Below are 14,374 nucleotides of genomic sequence, written 5' to 3'. Positions count from 1 at the left end.
GCAGCGAAATCTCCAGAATTTCCTCAAAAGGAGGCTTTTGAAGAACAGAAAGCACCAAATTGAGCACCAAAAACGACGGTAACAGGGATCGCCGAAGAGGCGCCAAATGGTGCACACCTTGAAAAAATGCCCAGATAAGGGCGTGAGTGGCTAATGGGCGTTGAAAATAGATAGCCAAAGCCAAAACTTGGCCGCTGTTTAACCCCTTTCTGTAGAAAACCAAGACCCTGGCGATAGAAAACAAGCGAGGGTGCACTTTCAGCGATTTGCACCATTAAATGTACGATTTCCATGATCGATGATAGATCTGTCGAGAAGTCAACTTCCTAGCCTTCAAGAGAGTGGAGATTACAGATTCAGAGAGACCCCTATCTCTCAACACCTGACTTTTAACCGCCATGCCCTTTAAGCCAGCAACTGTAATGTAGGATGGAAGATTGGACCTTAAGACAACAGATCTTCCCTGAGAGGAAGCCTCCAAGGGGTACCGGTGGCAAATCTTATACGGTCTGCGTACCAAGACTGACGAGGCCAGTCTGGAGGCAACAGAATAACCAGAATTTAAAACGTTCACAAAGTTAGCTTTTAACATGTGAGCCATCACCACATGTACATGGCAGGATAAGGATTCCACCCGTCTTTTAACGGGATCTGAAAAGATCAGGGACTCTTCCACCGGCACCAGAGTGGCTTTATTCAACCTGGCCATCGGGGAATCCAACTTCGGTGGCACAGCCCACCTGGTATCCACCGCCTTTGCAAAGGGATAACGGCGTGCAAAACACTTAGGCACCACCAGCATGTGCTTAATGCATCGCCATTGTTCATCCACAATGGAGTGAAACAAGTCAGGACAAGGGAATACTTTATCTGATTTGCGATATTTGCAGGAGCCAAAAGACACCGGCATACCTGATGCTGTGGGTTCGCGCGACAGCGGAGGAGGACAGGTTCTCTTCACCATCAGAATTTGAAGACACCAACCCTTAAGGGTGGTCTGCGTCTGCGGCAACCATATCTGTGTCAGAATCCGAAGAGCCTGCAGATGGAGGGGAGGACGGAGGATGTTTGTGGCTAGCAGCACCAGAACAAACCGACTGCACTTTTGACATCAGGCTTTGCAGAAAAACCGCAATCTCTGGCTGCAACTGCGAGCCGGAGGGTCCCGCAGTCATTTCCAGGGGGTCTGCAGGTGATATTTTATCCTGGGACTCCATTTGCAAACAAAAAAAAAAAAAAAAGACGCGATCTCCGCCTTAATTATTGACGCAGTCTCCCTGTTATTACTGTGGACCCCAAAAACCTGAGCAATGTCTAAATATAGCAGAGCAGGACAGGAAAACCTACATGGGACCCCCAGAAACTTTACCAGATAAAAACCTGCAGTCCTGGTCAGTGTCAAAACGAAAGTAACACAGAAGAAACAGGAAGAGAAAGCAACTCTGCCTCAAGCATAGAAAAAAACGTGCTGCATGCCAGTCCCGCCTCCAGACCACAAGAAAATGGCTGCTATGCATTCTCAATGGGGAATTTCAGAAAATGGCTGCCCATACAAACTAATGGGAACACAGAGGTCATGAATCATGGCAAAATAGAGGCCCCCATGCGTGCCATGCGGTCTCTGGGACCCCCAAAAGGGGTCCCAGAATGAAAGGCAACTGTGGGTCCCCATTCAAGGACCCCACCCAGACGATTCATTCCCCGCAAATATGTGCAGAAAACCGGCCGCATTATTACCGCCCCCCGCGGTAAAAACCCACAATGGGGGGGGGGGGGAGCAAGGGGTACGGCAGTTAGGCTTCCGGGGTGCCAGGGAACCAAGAGAGCCAGTAAGGTCCGTCCATTCCAGGGAGGGGCCAGCACCCACCCCGCGACCTCCAGGGGTAGTGGGGGGACATGTTGCTCACCATACCGCAGTTCCAGGCGGGCGCCACTCCGAAATAGATCACCTCCCACCCGGGATGGGGGTGCTGTTTGCCAAGGGGAGGCCGCGACTCAGGGCGTTATAGGTCCTCTGCGTTCCGAAATTATCCACTCGCAGGCTCGTCCCCATCCATCGGGTCACTGTCGTGGCGAGGCCTAGTACTGGACTATGTAACCTGCTCACGCTCGCAGGCCAGGCTGGGAGATCTTAAGGATCTATAATATCCCGTGTGAAAACCACAGCCGGCTGTTGCTTGTAGTTCCTCTGGATCTTGGTCCTCAGAAACCCACTAGAAAAATAAAAAAATCACAAACTTTCCCTGTTACAGCTAAGACCGAAGTCCCAGCAGGGAACTAGGTCCTATCCCTGTCACTAGGCAGAACAAAACTGTTTGAGTATAGCAGAGCCTGAGGGGTTATGCTTGCTGGTACAGCCCCTATAGGTGTGGACAAGCTTTTTTTCTGCCTAGTCACAGTGCCTATCCCTAGTGGGAGGAGCATAACCCTATAATCTATGATTAAGCAGAGCTACGTCTGTCGATGAATGATAGAGAAATTCGATTTTTACATTTTTTTTTAATTGGTAATGTTATATAGCAGAATGTGAAAAATATTGTTTTTTTTTCAGAATTGTTGCTCTTTTTTTTGTTTATAACGCTAAAAATAAAAATCGCACAGGTGAACAAATACCACCAAAAGAAAGCTCTATATGTGGGGAAAAAAGGACATAAATTTTAGGTAGGTACAGCCTCATTTGCCATCATACGTACTCTAGTCCTGCTACTGTCAAACAGGTATATTTACCTGAACTAGAGTGCAATCGAGTGGCCAGGCAGCCCAATGCTTAACTTCAGGCAAAATCAGGAGCATGGCCAGTGGCAAGTCTTTTGTCTCTAAAGGGCACTGCCACAGCACAAGAAAAAGAGCACACTGCGTCTGCAGGTACTGTGACTACAACAAAATTCATAAGAATGGTTCATTTAATGTTGGAATATTATAAAAATAATAGGGATGCACCGAAATGAAATTCTTGGCCGAAGCCGAAGCCGAATAATAATAAAATATTTGGCCGAAGGCCGAATACCGAACGCGGTGTTTCGCATTTTTTCCATTTATTTTGCCAATTTTTTGTCCTCTCGTGTCTCTCTCTCTCTTGTCCTCATGTCTCTCTCTCTCTCTCCCTCTTGTCCTCTCTCTCTCTCTTGTCCTCTCATGTCTCTCTCTCTCCCTAAATGTTACTGTAGGGAATGGGATTCAGTGCACACTGCAGCCTTGTACCATAGGGTTAATGTTAGTGACACTGTAGGGATTGGGAAGGATGCTGGGAATGGAAATCAGGAAGCATGCAGGCAGCCTTGTAAATTTTAATTGCAGATACAGGGCACTGGGCAGGTCAGGGTTAATGTGGTAACATCAATTACTCAGTGACAGTCAGTCAGTGTCAGTGTGGACTCGATCAGATTATACAGTGACAGACAGTCTCTCATAGTGGTGGTAGTAGGAGGCTGGAGGTGGACTAGTAGGAGCCTGGAAAGGAGCACAGCCGCATACATACATTACTCACTCGTGCACTGCAGCCCGCCCCACACATTCAGTGAGTCTTACTCTCCTCCCTAGTTTTTTCAATGGCACATTCAGGAAGCCAATCACGCCGTGAGTAGCGGCACAGCGGAACCAATCAGGTGTGCAGGCACGCGTGATTGGTTCGCTGTGCAGCTAATCACGGCGTGATTGGCTTCCTGAATGTGCCATTGAAAAAACTAGGGAGGAGAGTAAGACTCACTGAATGTGTGGGGCGGGCTGCAGTGCACGAGTGAGTAATGTATGTATGCTCACCGCTGAAGTGTCCCGGCTTCACGGAAGTCTGTGAGTCCTCCTGTCCTCCTCCGAGTCCCTTCCCCCTGTAAATATCGTGACCTCGGCGATATGAATATCGCCTACGGCCACAGAACGATAGTCGATATCATATCGACTATCGTTCAGCCCTATTATTCGGCACAAAATTATTCGGCCTTTTGACTTATTCGGCCGAACACCGAAAGTGCTATTTTTTCTATTTTCGGCCGAATAATGTTCGGCCGCCGAATATTCGGTGCATCCCTAAAAAATAATATAAAGTTTGGAAGTAATGTATAGTAATGTTTGATCGAGATGAAAAAAAGCATTTATAGCTGAAAAGTACACATAATACAGATTAGTGTGAACAAGGCTTGGATCACGCCAGAGAGAGGCTTGGGTAAAATGAAGGCTTGAGACCAGATCCACTGATGAGGGACATTGTGATGAGTGTACAGTATGTGCTAGTGTGTATGGTGCAGTGTGCTGTTTGCATTGTTCACTTTTTGTGCTGGAGTAGTTTGGTTTACTTCTAAGACCAGGAACAGTCTGACAGCATACTTCTAAAGATGAAACCAAATTTGCCAAATTTGTAGAGGCTGATCTGTTGACAGCTTAAAGATTTACTGCTGTTCAGGGGCTCTGGGCTTCAGCTTTGCTCAGGCACTGCAGCCATTGTTGGCAATCTTCCCTCTTCACTGCAGCCAGCAATAGGACCCAATCACTACTAGATATACTGTACTCCCTGAGGCAGAAAATCTTCACTTTTTTGAGCATAGGTTTACTTGTTATTCCTTTCATTTTTTTGAGCAGTTTGATTATGATCGCAGTGAGCACTGTGTTTTCTATAAATTTTCAATGGCACCTAATACGCAATGCAGTTTTGTCACAAGGTTCATCACGCTGCAGATTGCATCGCATGAAGCTTGTCACCCATAAGAAGCTCCTACTCCTTTTTTGGGATGACACGGTTTATGAGATATGATTTGCCATGATTGCCGCACGATAAATCGCATGACAATTGCGGCAAAAACTGCACTGCGTTTTAGTTGCCATTGAAAAATATTGGCACCTAAATCTGCATTTTGCAATTGTAGTGCATTTTGAGATTGTGGGCAGAATCGCAGTGATTCTGCCACGATCCCAAAACACACAGTGGTGAATAGAGCCGTAGTTCCAGTTCACAGTTTTCACTGGAATAGGTGTCTCATTGGAAGATTTTCCTGCACATCTTGTTTTAGTGAGAACTGTAACATTTTGGATTTCCCATTACATTCTGACAGGGGGAATCCTGATCGGGGTTCAATTCCTTCTACATTCTATCCAAAAATGTTTTAGTTGTAAATATATGTATACAGTAAGTTAGGTTTGTCCTTTTTCCAACCTGAATAAATATGCAGCTTGTCATAAATACAAAAATAAAAAAAATCAGTATATGAAAATAGGGCTCATTGTTAAGAAAACAACGATGTAACACACACGCACTCACAATCATGAAAGAAAATCTTAATATAGGATTTGTTCAATGAGGCTGCAGAGATGTACATAAATATTTTTTTGTGTTAGAAACACATTTAGTTCATTTTTTAACTTATACTCTGGCCTTCCAGAAGTACATGTAGGGCATGAATATGAGAGACACAACAGAAGACGGATTTGTGAATGTGCACTTTGATTATCGAATCATATGAAAAGCAAATTCCTGTTTACTTTGAATACCCAAACATGTGCAGATAAAAGAAGTTAAATGGAATTTGCAGTTCACATGACTGGATAAATGAAGTATATATCTACACAACTTGAGGGAAGATTTCAGATATATTTATTAGTAAATCAGCCCAAATATTCTGACTGGTAACCTGCATTTACCATTGTCTCCTAATAACAGAAATGCTCAAATTGTGGGAGGAATATGCTCCTTGGTAACTGAGTAGACATTAGAGCAGGGGTGGGGAACCTATGGCTCAAGGGCCGTATGCGGCCCGCAAAATCATTTGGTCTGGCCCCCCAGGCTGTCGCTGAGTCTGTGTCTCTCAGCGGAGCTGTCAGAATGGAGACGATATTTGCTGTAGAGTTCGGGCTCCGTCCTGACAGTCTGAGTCAGAGGCAGAGTGATTTCAAATGCACTCCACCTGTGACCAAAACAGGAAGCATTGCATCTATCCTCCTCCAGCGCGGCGCCGCTCCCGAGTTTCACGCCAGCATTTCCCACCAACAGTACCAGCCTGAGCCAGCAGTACCCACAGCAGTACCAGCCAGCAATGCCAGCCTGGGCCAGCAGTACCAGTCAGCATTTCCCACCAGCAGTACCAGTCAGCATTTCCCACTAGCAGTACCAGCCAGCTGTACCCACCAGCAGTTTCAGCCAGCAGTACCCACCAGCAGTTCTTTTCAAAACTTACCACCACAAAGAGTCGACTGCGCACCAGACTGACCAACGCAAACATGGAAAACTAGTTGGGAGTAGCAGCATCATCAATACCAGCTAACATCACACACCTCACCAAAGAGAAGCAGTTCCAGCCATCATATTAGGGGTGAATTAATTAAATGTTTGACAAAATATAACAGGCTAATTTTTAAGTTGATAATTTTGTACGGCCCCCCGAATGATGTTATAAATATCCAAATGGCCCTTGGCAGAAAAAAGGTTCCCCACCCCTGCATTAGAGGAAAGGATGTAAAACTTAAAGTAGTCTGCACTCCCAACTTATAATTTAAATAGAAAAAAAATCCTATTAAGCTGCTGCTAATCAATATTAGTACATAAACTGAATAAATGTATAGCTACAGTGCTAACAAACTAAATCTGGAATTGGTAAACTTTATACAATTATAAATAGGTAAATAAAAAATAAAAAATAACAAAATAGCATGTATTCTTTCACCATGCCACTTTCCCTAGTAGAGATAAAGTCACCGGTTTTCTTTGACCACTTAAATATTTACAGTATGTAAGTCAGAAATCACTGGTATATTGTATAGCAATGATGTCTTTCCTCCCTTCATACACCATCATATGAAGAAGAATTTATTGTAGTAATGTCACTGGTACCCCCAAAATTGACAAAAATGTCAGTTAGGGGTCCGATCTGTCCGCCGCAATGTCGCAGTCCCGCAAAAAAAAAAAATCACAGATCGCCACCATTACTAGTAAAAAAAAAGAACAATAAAAATTACATCTTTCCCGTAGTTAGTAGATGCGATAACTTTTGCACAAACCAATGAAAATACGCTTATTGGGATTTTTTTACCAAAAATAAGTAGCAAAAACAAATTGGCCTAACATGTTAAAAAATGTTGATTTTTACGTTTTATTTTTTGAGAATGTCATATAGCAGAATGTGAAAAATATTGTTTTTTTATTTTCAAAATTGTCGCTCTTTTTTTGTTTATAGCGCAAAAAATAAATTTCGCACAGGTGATCAAATACCACCAAAAGAAAGTTCTATTTGTGGGAAAAAAAGGACGTAAATTTTATTTGGGTACAGCGTCGCACGACAGCGCAATTGTCCGTTAAAGTAACGCAGTGCTGAATCGCAAAATAGGGCCTGGTCATTAAGGGGGCAAATCCTTCCAGTCTTAAAGTGGTTAAAGGACATGTGACTCAAAAACTTCTCCAAAAACAATATGGGTGCTTTTGAAGCGCTTTTCAGGCACTTTTTGGGTGCTTTTCAGGTGCTTCCCATTCATTTCAATGGAGAGGCACTTTTTTCTAGCTCTCAAAACATGCTCCAAAGATACTGCATGCCAGATTTTTTTCACCGCACTGCCCCAGTGTGAAGCATTCATTGATTTTAAAAGGAAGCATTTTTCGTGAGCTTTTGAGAGGCTTTTTTTAACGCCAAAGTGCTTGAAAAACAGTGTGAAAGGGCTCTAACACTTAGGTGGGTAAACGTTGCCAAAAGAGAATTCAGTTGCATTGAAATGTTCTAACCCCCATGTTATCAGAGCAAATGTGATTCAGAAGTGAAAATGACATACTGAGCAGCCATCAAAATCCCAGATTTCATAGGAAGGAACTGATAAATCCCCAATTAAATCTCACTTCATATACCGTAGCAGTACTATTTTCATGAAAAATATGAATATATTTTCATATTTTAACACAAATGCACTACTTACGTCACCATTTAAAAACAGTTTAGTACTGATTTCAGCCTAGAGCAACTAAAATTTAGTTTGCTTTTATCATAGAAATAAAAATAAAAAAATTCAAACATGCAGAAGGAACAAATATTATAACTAATTATAAATATTAAAATTTCAACATTCTGTCATTAAACTCAAAATAATTAAAGTAATGTTATTTTTTTTTTATATATAAAATAATGACTAAATAAGGACCATTTTGCCTTCATCTAGTAATTTTTTTTTGTATGAAAAAATTAGAACATTTTTAATACTTCATAGTGCCTTTAAAATAAATCAATTTTAAAGCCAAAGTTTATATCACACTCACCGCCTTCCATATCCTCAGTCCAGTTTCGGCTGCTCCCAGTTGGAGAAGATGGAGATGTGTAGAATTCTCCCCCAGGACTTGTGTCTACATCATCTTCCAGGGAGCCAGACTTGTGTCTTTTACTCCTGTACAGGGAACAATTAATAAAGGCTAGAGTAATTGGCAAGGTGGATGTCTTGCAATAGAATATAGAGACTTTGTCATTGAACCTGTTATTTTTTTTGCATACATTTACAAATATATCACTGACAGAACTCTGATAGTTTGTGAACCTTTAGGATTTTTCCTTAAAACAGATCTCATCTCATCCAAGTGATGATAAAGACAGTCATATTTACCAGCCCACACAACATATTTGTATTACTTTAGCACATCTTTACTGGAATCAAATGGTTTAAGCCAGCTTTTTTCAAACCATGGGATATGCTATCTCTTTACAAATGAAGAGACAGGAGAATCTTCTGACAACATTGTCAGAGAACTACTGAGTTTATGGAGTTAAGAGATTACATTACAAAACAGGGTCAGTGTTTTAGAGTAATATTGTGCAGTGCAGGACAGGTCTTCCCGCTATAAAATCCCTGCCAAAAATGAACAAAAAAAGTGTAGGAGTAAAAGGAAAGGTTTGGCATTGGACCATACAGAGAACCAAGTGCTACTGTAAGGGGAAAGTAATCCAAGAAGTAACCATATTGAAGAAAAAAAGATTGCTATTAGATGTCTGCAGCCGTGTTAGTCGGGGAAAAAGGTAGGCAAGTAAAAGTATTTGCAAAAAGGTGGTGGAGACAGAATGTGGCAGAAGACAAAGTGGTGCAAAGGTGAATAAAAAAAAAAAAAACACACAAAAGGGTGTAAGGACACAAATGTCAGAAGTTGTTGAGAAAGAAGACAGGAGGTGGAGAAAACAGACAGATTTAAGGTAGTGTGGACAGATGGCAAGCATATAGCTTTGTGGACAATGTAAGCAAAGCAGTTATAGGGCTAAAGAATACAAGGGCGTACACAAACCAGTTCTGAGCTGTTGCAGAGGTTAAAAAGTTAAATGCTGCACAGCAGAATATTTTGTAGCCAAGCAGCTAGTACAGGTGTGACTGTATAGGTGTCACTAGCACATACTGTAGATTTCATGGTGTTTTTCATGTGCAATTTATGGTATAACATTTTAAAAATTTTAAAACACTTTAGTTCCTATAAGCTTCCTATGCTACCAAAAAAAAATGGAAATATGAACTTTTATTTCTCTTTTGCTGTCCTCAGAAATCTGACTTCACGTGTCTAGGCCACACTTTCTCAACCTTTATTTCTTTAGATAATTTACCGATTCAATACAGTACACTTTCACCCCCTTCCTGCCCAGGCCAATTTTCAGCTTTCAACGCTCTCACATTTTGAATGACAATTGCGCAATCATGCTACACTGTACCTATATGAAATTTTTATCATTTTTTTCACACAAATAGAGCTTTGTTTTGGTGGTATTTAATCACAGCTGGGTTTTTTATTTCTTACACAAAAAAAAAAAAACACACAAAAAGACAGAACATTTTGAAAAAAAAAGTTTTCTTATTTTCTGTGAGTAAATTTTGAAAATAAATATTTTTTCTCCTTCACTGATGTGCGCTGATGAGGGCGGCACTGATGGGCACTGATAGGCTGCACTGATGAGGTAGCACTTATGGGCACTGATTAAGAGGTACTAATATGCCGCACTGATGGGCACTGATAGGTGGCACTGATGAGCACTGATAGGCGGCACTGATGGGCACTGAGGGGTGGCACTGACAAGCGGCACTGATGGGCACCACAGGGCCCACAATCAGTGCCCATAGTGCTGCCAGTCAGTGCCCATCAGTGCCTAGATGAGCAGGCACTGATGGCCACTGACTGGCAGCATTATGGGCACTGATTGTGGGCACTGATGGTGGGCACTGTGGGCACTGATTGGCACTCTATTTCACTTTTCTGTAATCAGGGCACTGATGAACAGTGCCCTAATTACCTGTCCTGGTCTCCCCTGTGAGGAGGAGCTGCTGATCAGCTCTGCTCGCCTCACACTCAGACAGTGTGAGGCGAGGATAGCCGATAAATGGCACTTCCTCATTTACATGCGACTGGCAGTGATTGGACACAGCCGATCACATGGGTAAAGAGTCATGTCATTGACTCTTTACCAAGATCACTTGATCGCCACTCTGCGCACCTCCGCGGGCACGCGAGAGAGGCCGTTCTGGTGCGCCGTCATATGACGGCGTCCCAGAACAATAGATGCACCGCTCCGCCATCATTTGACGGTGGGCGGGCAGCAAGTGGTTAAAGTGGTTGTAAACCCCATTCATGAAATCTGACCTAGGCACATATATCTGTAGTGTTTACTTATCCCTCTCTCTAAATCTCTGAGTGCCGTGTCTTTCTGCTGCTCCTTTCCTCTGTTATCAGCATGATAACTTATGACAAGCTCTCTAACACACAAGATGAAAGCAGCTGGAAATCTGTGTTGGGGAGGGGACTTAGAGGTAGATAAGCCGAGAGCTAGTCTATTCAGACTGCAGCTCTGCAAGTTTCTTCATTTCTCTGCCTATGTAGAGGGAGGTGTGCGCCTTTCCTCTAGTCAGCTCACACACGGTGTATGTCCAGACTCATACCCACTGCTGAATGAGGAAGAAAGATTTGTAACACAATGTGCTCTTTCTAAAGAATGGAGAAAGGGAAAGACTGCAGATATACATGTAAAATTTATGTAGGGAGATTTGTTTCAGCACTGTGTATGATCTGAGGCTATTCACTTCACTGGGTATAGGAGAGGGTTTACAACCTCTTTAAGCAGGTTTTGCTTATATATACATTGATGTCTCAAAGTGTTACTAAACCTAGGACCCTGCATTCACTATATCTGGTCTCCCGCAGTACACGGAAATGTAATTATTTTAGTAAACATAAACTGCTAAATACCTTTTCTCCTCAGCAAGTATATAGCAGTCTTGTGACATCTATCAGTGTCTGGTTACAGCTTGTAGGAGGAGTTTTCATTTTTCTCTGACTGCCCTATGAGGCTGCAGGACCCCGGACCTCCTGTCTGGACAGTACTGATTGGCCCTGTGATGATCACATGCACCCTCCCAAGAAAAAAAAAAAATATATATATATATATATCTAGCAATACACACCAAACTGAGCATGTGCAAAATGACTCCAAAGGCTCTGGCTTATAAGGAGATAAATTGGGGACAGTGGAAGAAGGGGAGGATCAGAGAAGACAGGACCAAACAGCCTTTTTACACAATGTGGAGGATTAACCCCTTAGGTCCACAGTGAGTATAACAAGCATGCTTTACTGCTTATACAGACTGATTTTACTGTTGTGGGTTTAGTAACACTTTAAGTACAGGATGTGCTGTGCCTTAGAGGCCAGGCATATCATATCATATGATTATATTTCTTATATGTATTATGCTTCCTCTTTTGCTCCAGAGCCCCCCAGCTCCTGAAGAAGCATTCAGCGAAAGATGTTGAATAAGAACTCCTCCATGGCCTTTAAGTAGAATACACTGTGTATTCTACTATGTAAAATACACAGTGTATATGTTTGCTATGCATTTGAATAGCCAAGCTCACAGCTATTTCCAGAACAGACAAATGTGATTATGTTCATGCTGTGGATGAGTCTGTACTTACGGGTTTCTGTCTGGGATTAAAAGTACCATTTCGGGCGCACAGAGCGGCTATTGGTGATGCGGCGTGTTACTCTTACACACCGCATCTCCGATCTCTGTAAAGAGCTTACTGACGTAGGCTCTTTACCATGTGACCAGCTGTGTCCAATCACAGCTGGTCACATAGTACACAGGAAGAGAGTACACAGGAAGAGCCATTGATTGGCTTTCCTTAGTTCGTGCCTGACAGGCACGAGTAGAGGAGAGCCGATCTACGACTCTCCTGACAGGGGGGGTCTGCACTGGTAATCAGAGCATTGATTACCAGTGCAGACCCTTGGGGGGGTGCCACTAGAACCACCAGGGAATGCCGACCCATGACCCCAGGGATGCCCACCCATGACCTCAGGGATGCCCACCATGGCCACTAAGGATGGAAATCAGGGCTCAGGGAGCCCGCTAGTGCACTCCCCTTCAGTGCTGCCCGCCAGTGCCCTCCCCATCAGTGCTGCCCACCAGTGCCAATCGTTGCCATCTATCAGTGCCGCCCACCAGTGCCCATTATTGCCCACCAGTGCAACCTATCAATGCCCATTAGTGCCCATCAGTGCCACCTATCAGTGCCCATCAGTGTCACCTATCAGTGCCCATCAGTACCGCCTATCAGTGCCCATCAATGTCGCCTATCAGTGCCTATCAGTGCCGCCTATCAGTGCCCACCAATGCTGCATATCAGTGCTACCTATCAGTGCCACATATCAGTGCCCATCAGTGCTGCCTATCAGTGCCACCCCATCAGTGCCTCCTCATCAGTGCCTGTCAGTGCAGCCTCATCGGTGCTCATCAGTGCAGGAAAAAAACTTATCTAGTTACAAAATTGTATAACATAAACAAAAAAAACACTTTTTTTTTTTTTTTTATTTGTTTAGCAAAAAAGAAAAAAACCTTGCGGTGATCAAATACCACCAAAAGAAAGCTCTATTTGTGGGAAAATAATGACATAAATTTGGTTTAGGTACAGTGGCAATTGTCTTTCAAAATGCAACAGCGCTAAAAGCTGAAAATTGGCCTGGGCAGGAAGGGGGTGAAAGTGTCCTGTATAGAAGTGGTTAATATTAGCATGCAATGCCAAGCTGCGGTTTCCAAAGCAAGCAAAGTCCTTTCTTGTATTAACAGAGGCATGGACTCCAGAGAAAGAGATCATTTTGCCCCTGTACAAATCATTAGTAAGACCTCATCTGGAATATGCAGTTCAGTTTTGGGCACCAGTTCTTAAAAAGGATATCAGGGCTTTTCAGAAAAAGATACTCTCCTTTGCGTGGGGTACCAAAAAGCCAAGGGTCAACAAGCGCACTCTTTATGCTCCCAGGGGGAGGGGGGGGGGAGCCTGGGGGTCCCAGACCTTTTAAAGTATTTTTATGCAGCACAGCTGGCCCAGGTCATTAGATCTCACTCTCAGAAAGCGCTGCCTTTGTGGCTACGGATGGAATCTGGGTCCGTTGGGGCATGCCCGCTCTCTCACATGCTGTGGCTACCCTCCAGGTCCTGCCCGGCTATTATGTGTCCCTCGCTCTCTTTCTCCCTGGGACTATGGGATAGGCTCTCCAGGGCTTTTCAATTTGCGTCCCCACACAGGCCATTGGCCCCTCTGTTCAGAAACCCTGACTTTGCCCCGGGCCCTGAGCCTCGGGCGTTCTCGTGGTGGACAAACAAGGGTCTACTACGAATAGCGGATGTTTGTGACCATAGGGGTCTATTTACTAAATGGGTCTTGATGGAAAAGTTGCAGATGCCAGAGTCCGAATGCTATCGCTATGCTCAACTTGCACACTACGCTAAGGCTCTGCAGCAGGGGTCTGACCTGGTCTGTAGAACTCGCATGAAATTTCTATGTGAACAGTATGACAAATTAAGGGGCCACATATCTCACATTTATACAATCCTGACATCCTCTGACTCCAATAAGCTTGGTTACATGGAGGCTTGGGAGGGGGACCTGCAGGAGGAAATTGATTTGGCGAAGTGGCATGCACTAGCTACTGCTGCCTCTAAGTCCATTATCAACACGTCAATTATTGAGGCAAATTATAAGGTTCTCTTGCGGTGGCTAGCTTGTCGTTGGCCACCCGCAATCGCTCCCAGCTGAGAGAGAACGATGGTCTGCTGTTGTAAACACAGCAAACCATTCTTCTCTCTGAAATGATCACTGAGCGCTTGTGATCCTTCTATGTAGGATCACAGGTCTCTATGGTCATTTCAGAAGCCCCTCCCCCCACAGTTAGTAAACACTCCCCTAGGCTAACATTAACCCTTTGATCACCCACTAGGTTAACCCCTTCCCTGCCAGTGTCATTATTACAGTAATAGTGCATATTTTTAGCACTGATAACTGTAGTAATGTCACTGGTCCCCCCAAAAGTGTCAAAAAGGTCAGTTAGGGGTCCGATCTGTCTGCCGCAATGTTTCAGTCCCGCTAGAAATCACAGGCTGCCGCTATTACTAG

At 43.7% G+C, this 14,374-nt stretch overlaps 1 protein-coding gene across 4 annotated transcripts in view; it reads right to left on the bottom strand.

The window, feature by feature from the left end:
• NFIC (nuclear factor I C) overlaps positions 1-14,374 on the bottom strand; it is a 272,434-nt gene that overhangs the window by 56,623 nt on the left and 201,437 nt on the right. For all 4 annotated transcript variants that reach the window (XM_082243286.1, XM_082243287.1, XM_082243288.1 and 1 more), the window contains exon 6: positions 8,222-8,346. In XM_082243286.1, coding sequence (XP_082099412.1) covers positions 8,222-8,346 — 125 coding nt within the window. The remainder of the gene's footprint in view (positions 1-8,221; positions 8,347-14,374) is intronic.

This window comes from Pelophylax lessonae, assembly GCF_965119305.1.
Source record: "Pelophylax lessonae genome assembly, chromosome: 1".
NCBI classification, from domain to species: domain Eukaryota; kingdom Metazoa; phylum Chordata; class Amphibia; order Anura; family Ranidae; genus Pelophylax; species Pelophylax lessonae.
This window is presented reverse-complemented; position numbering and strand designations above follow the sequence as displayed.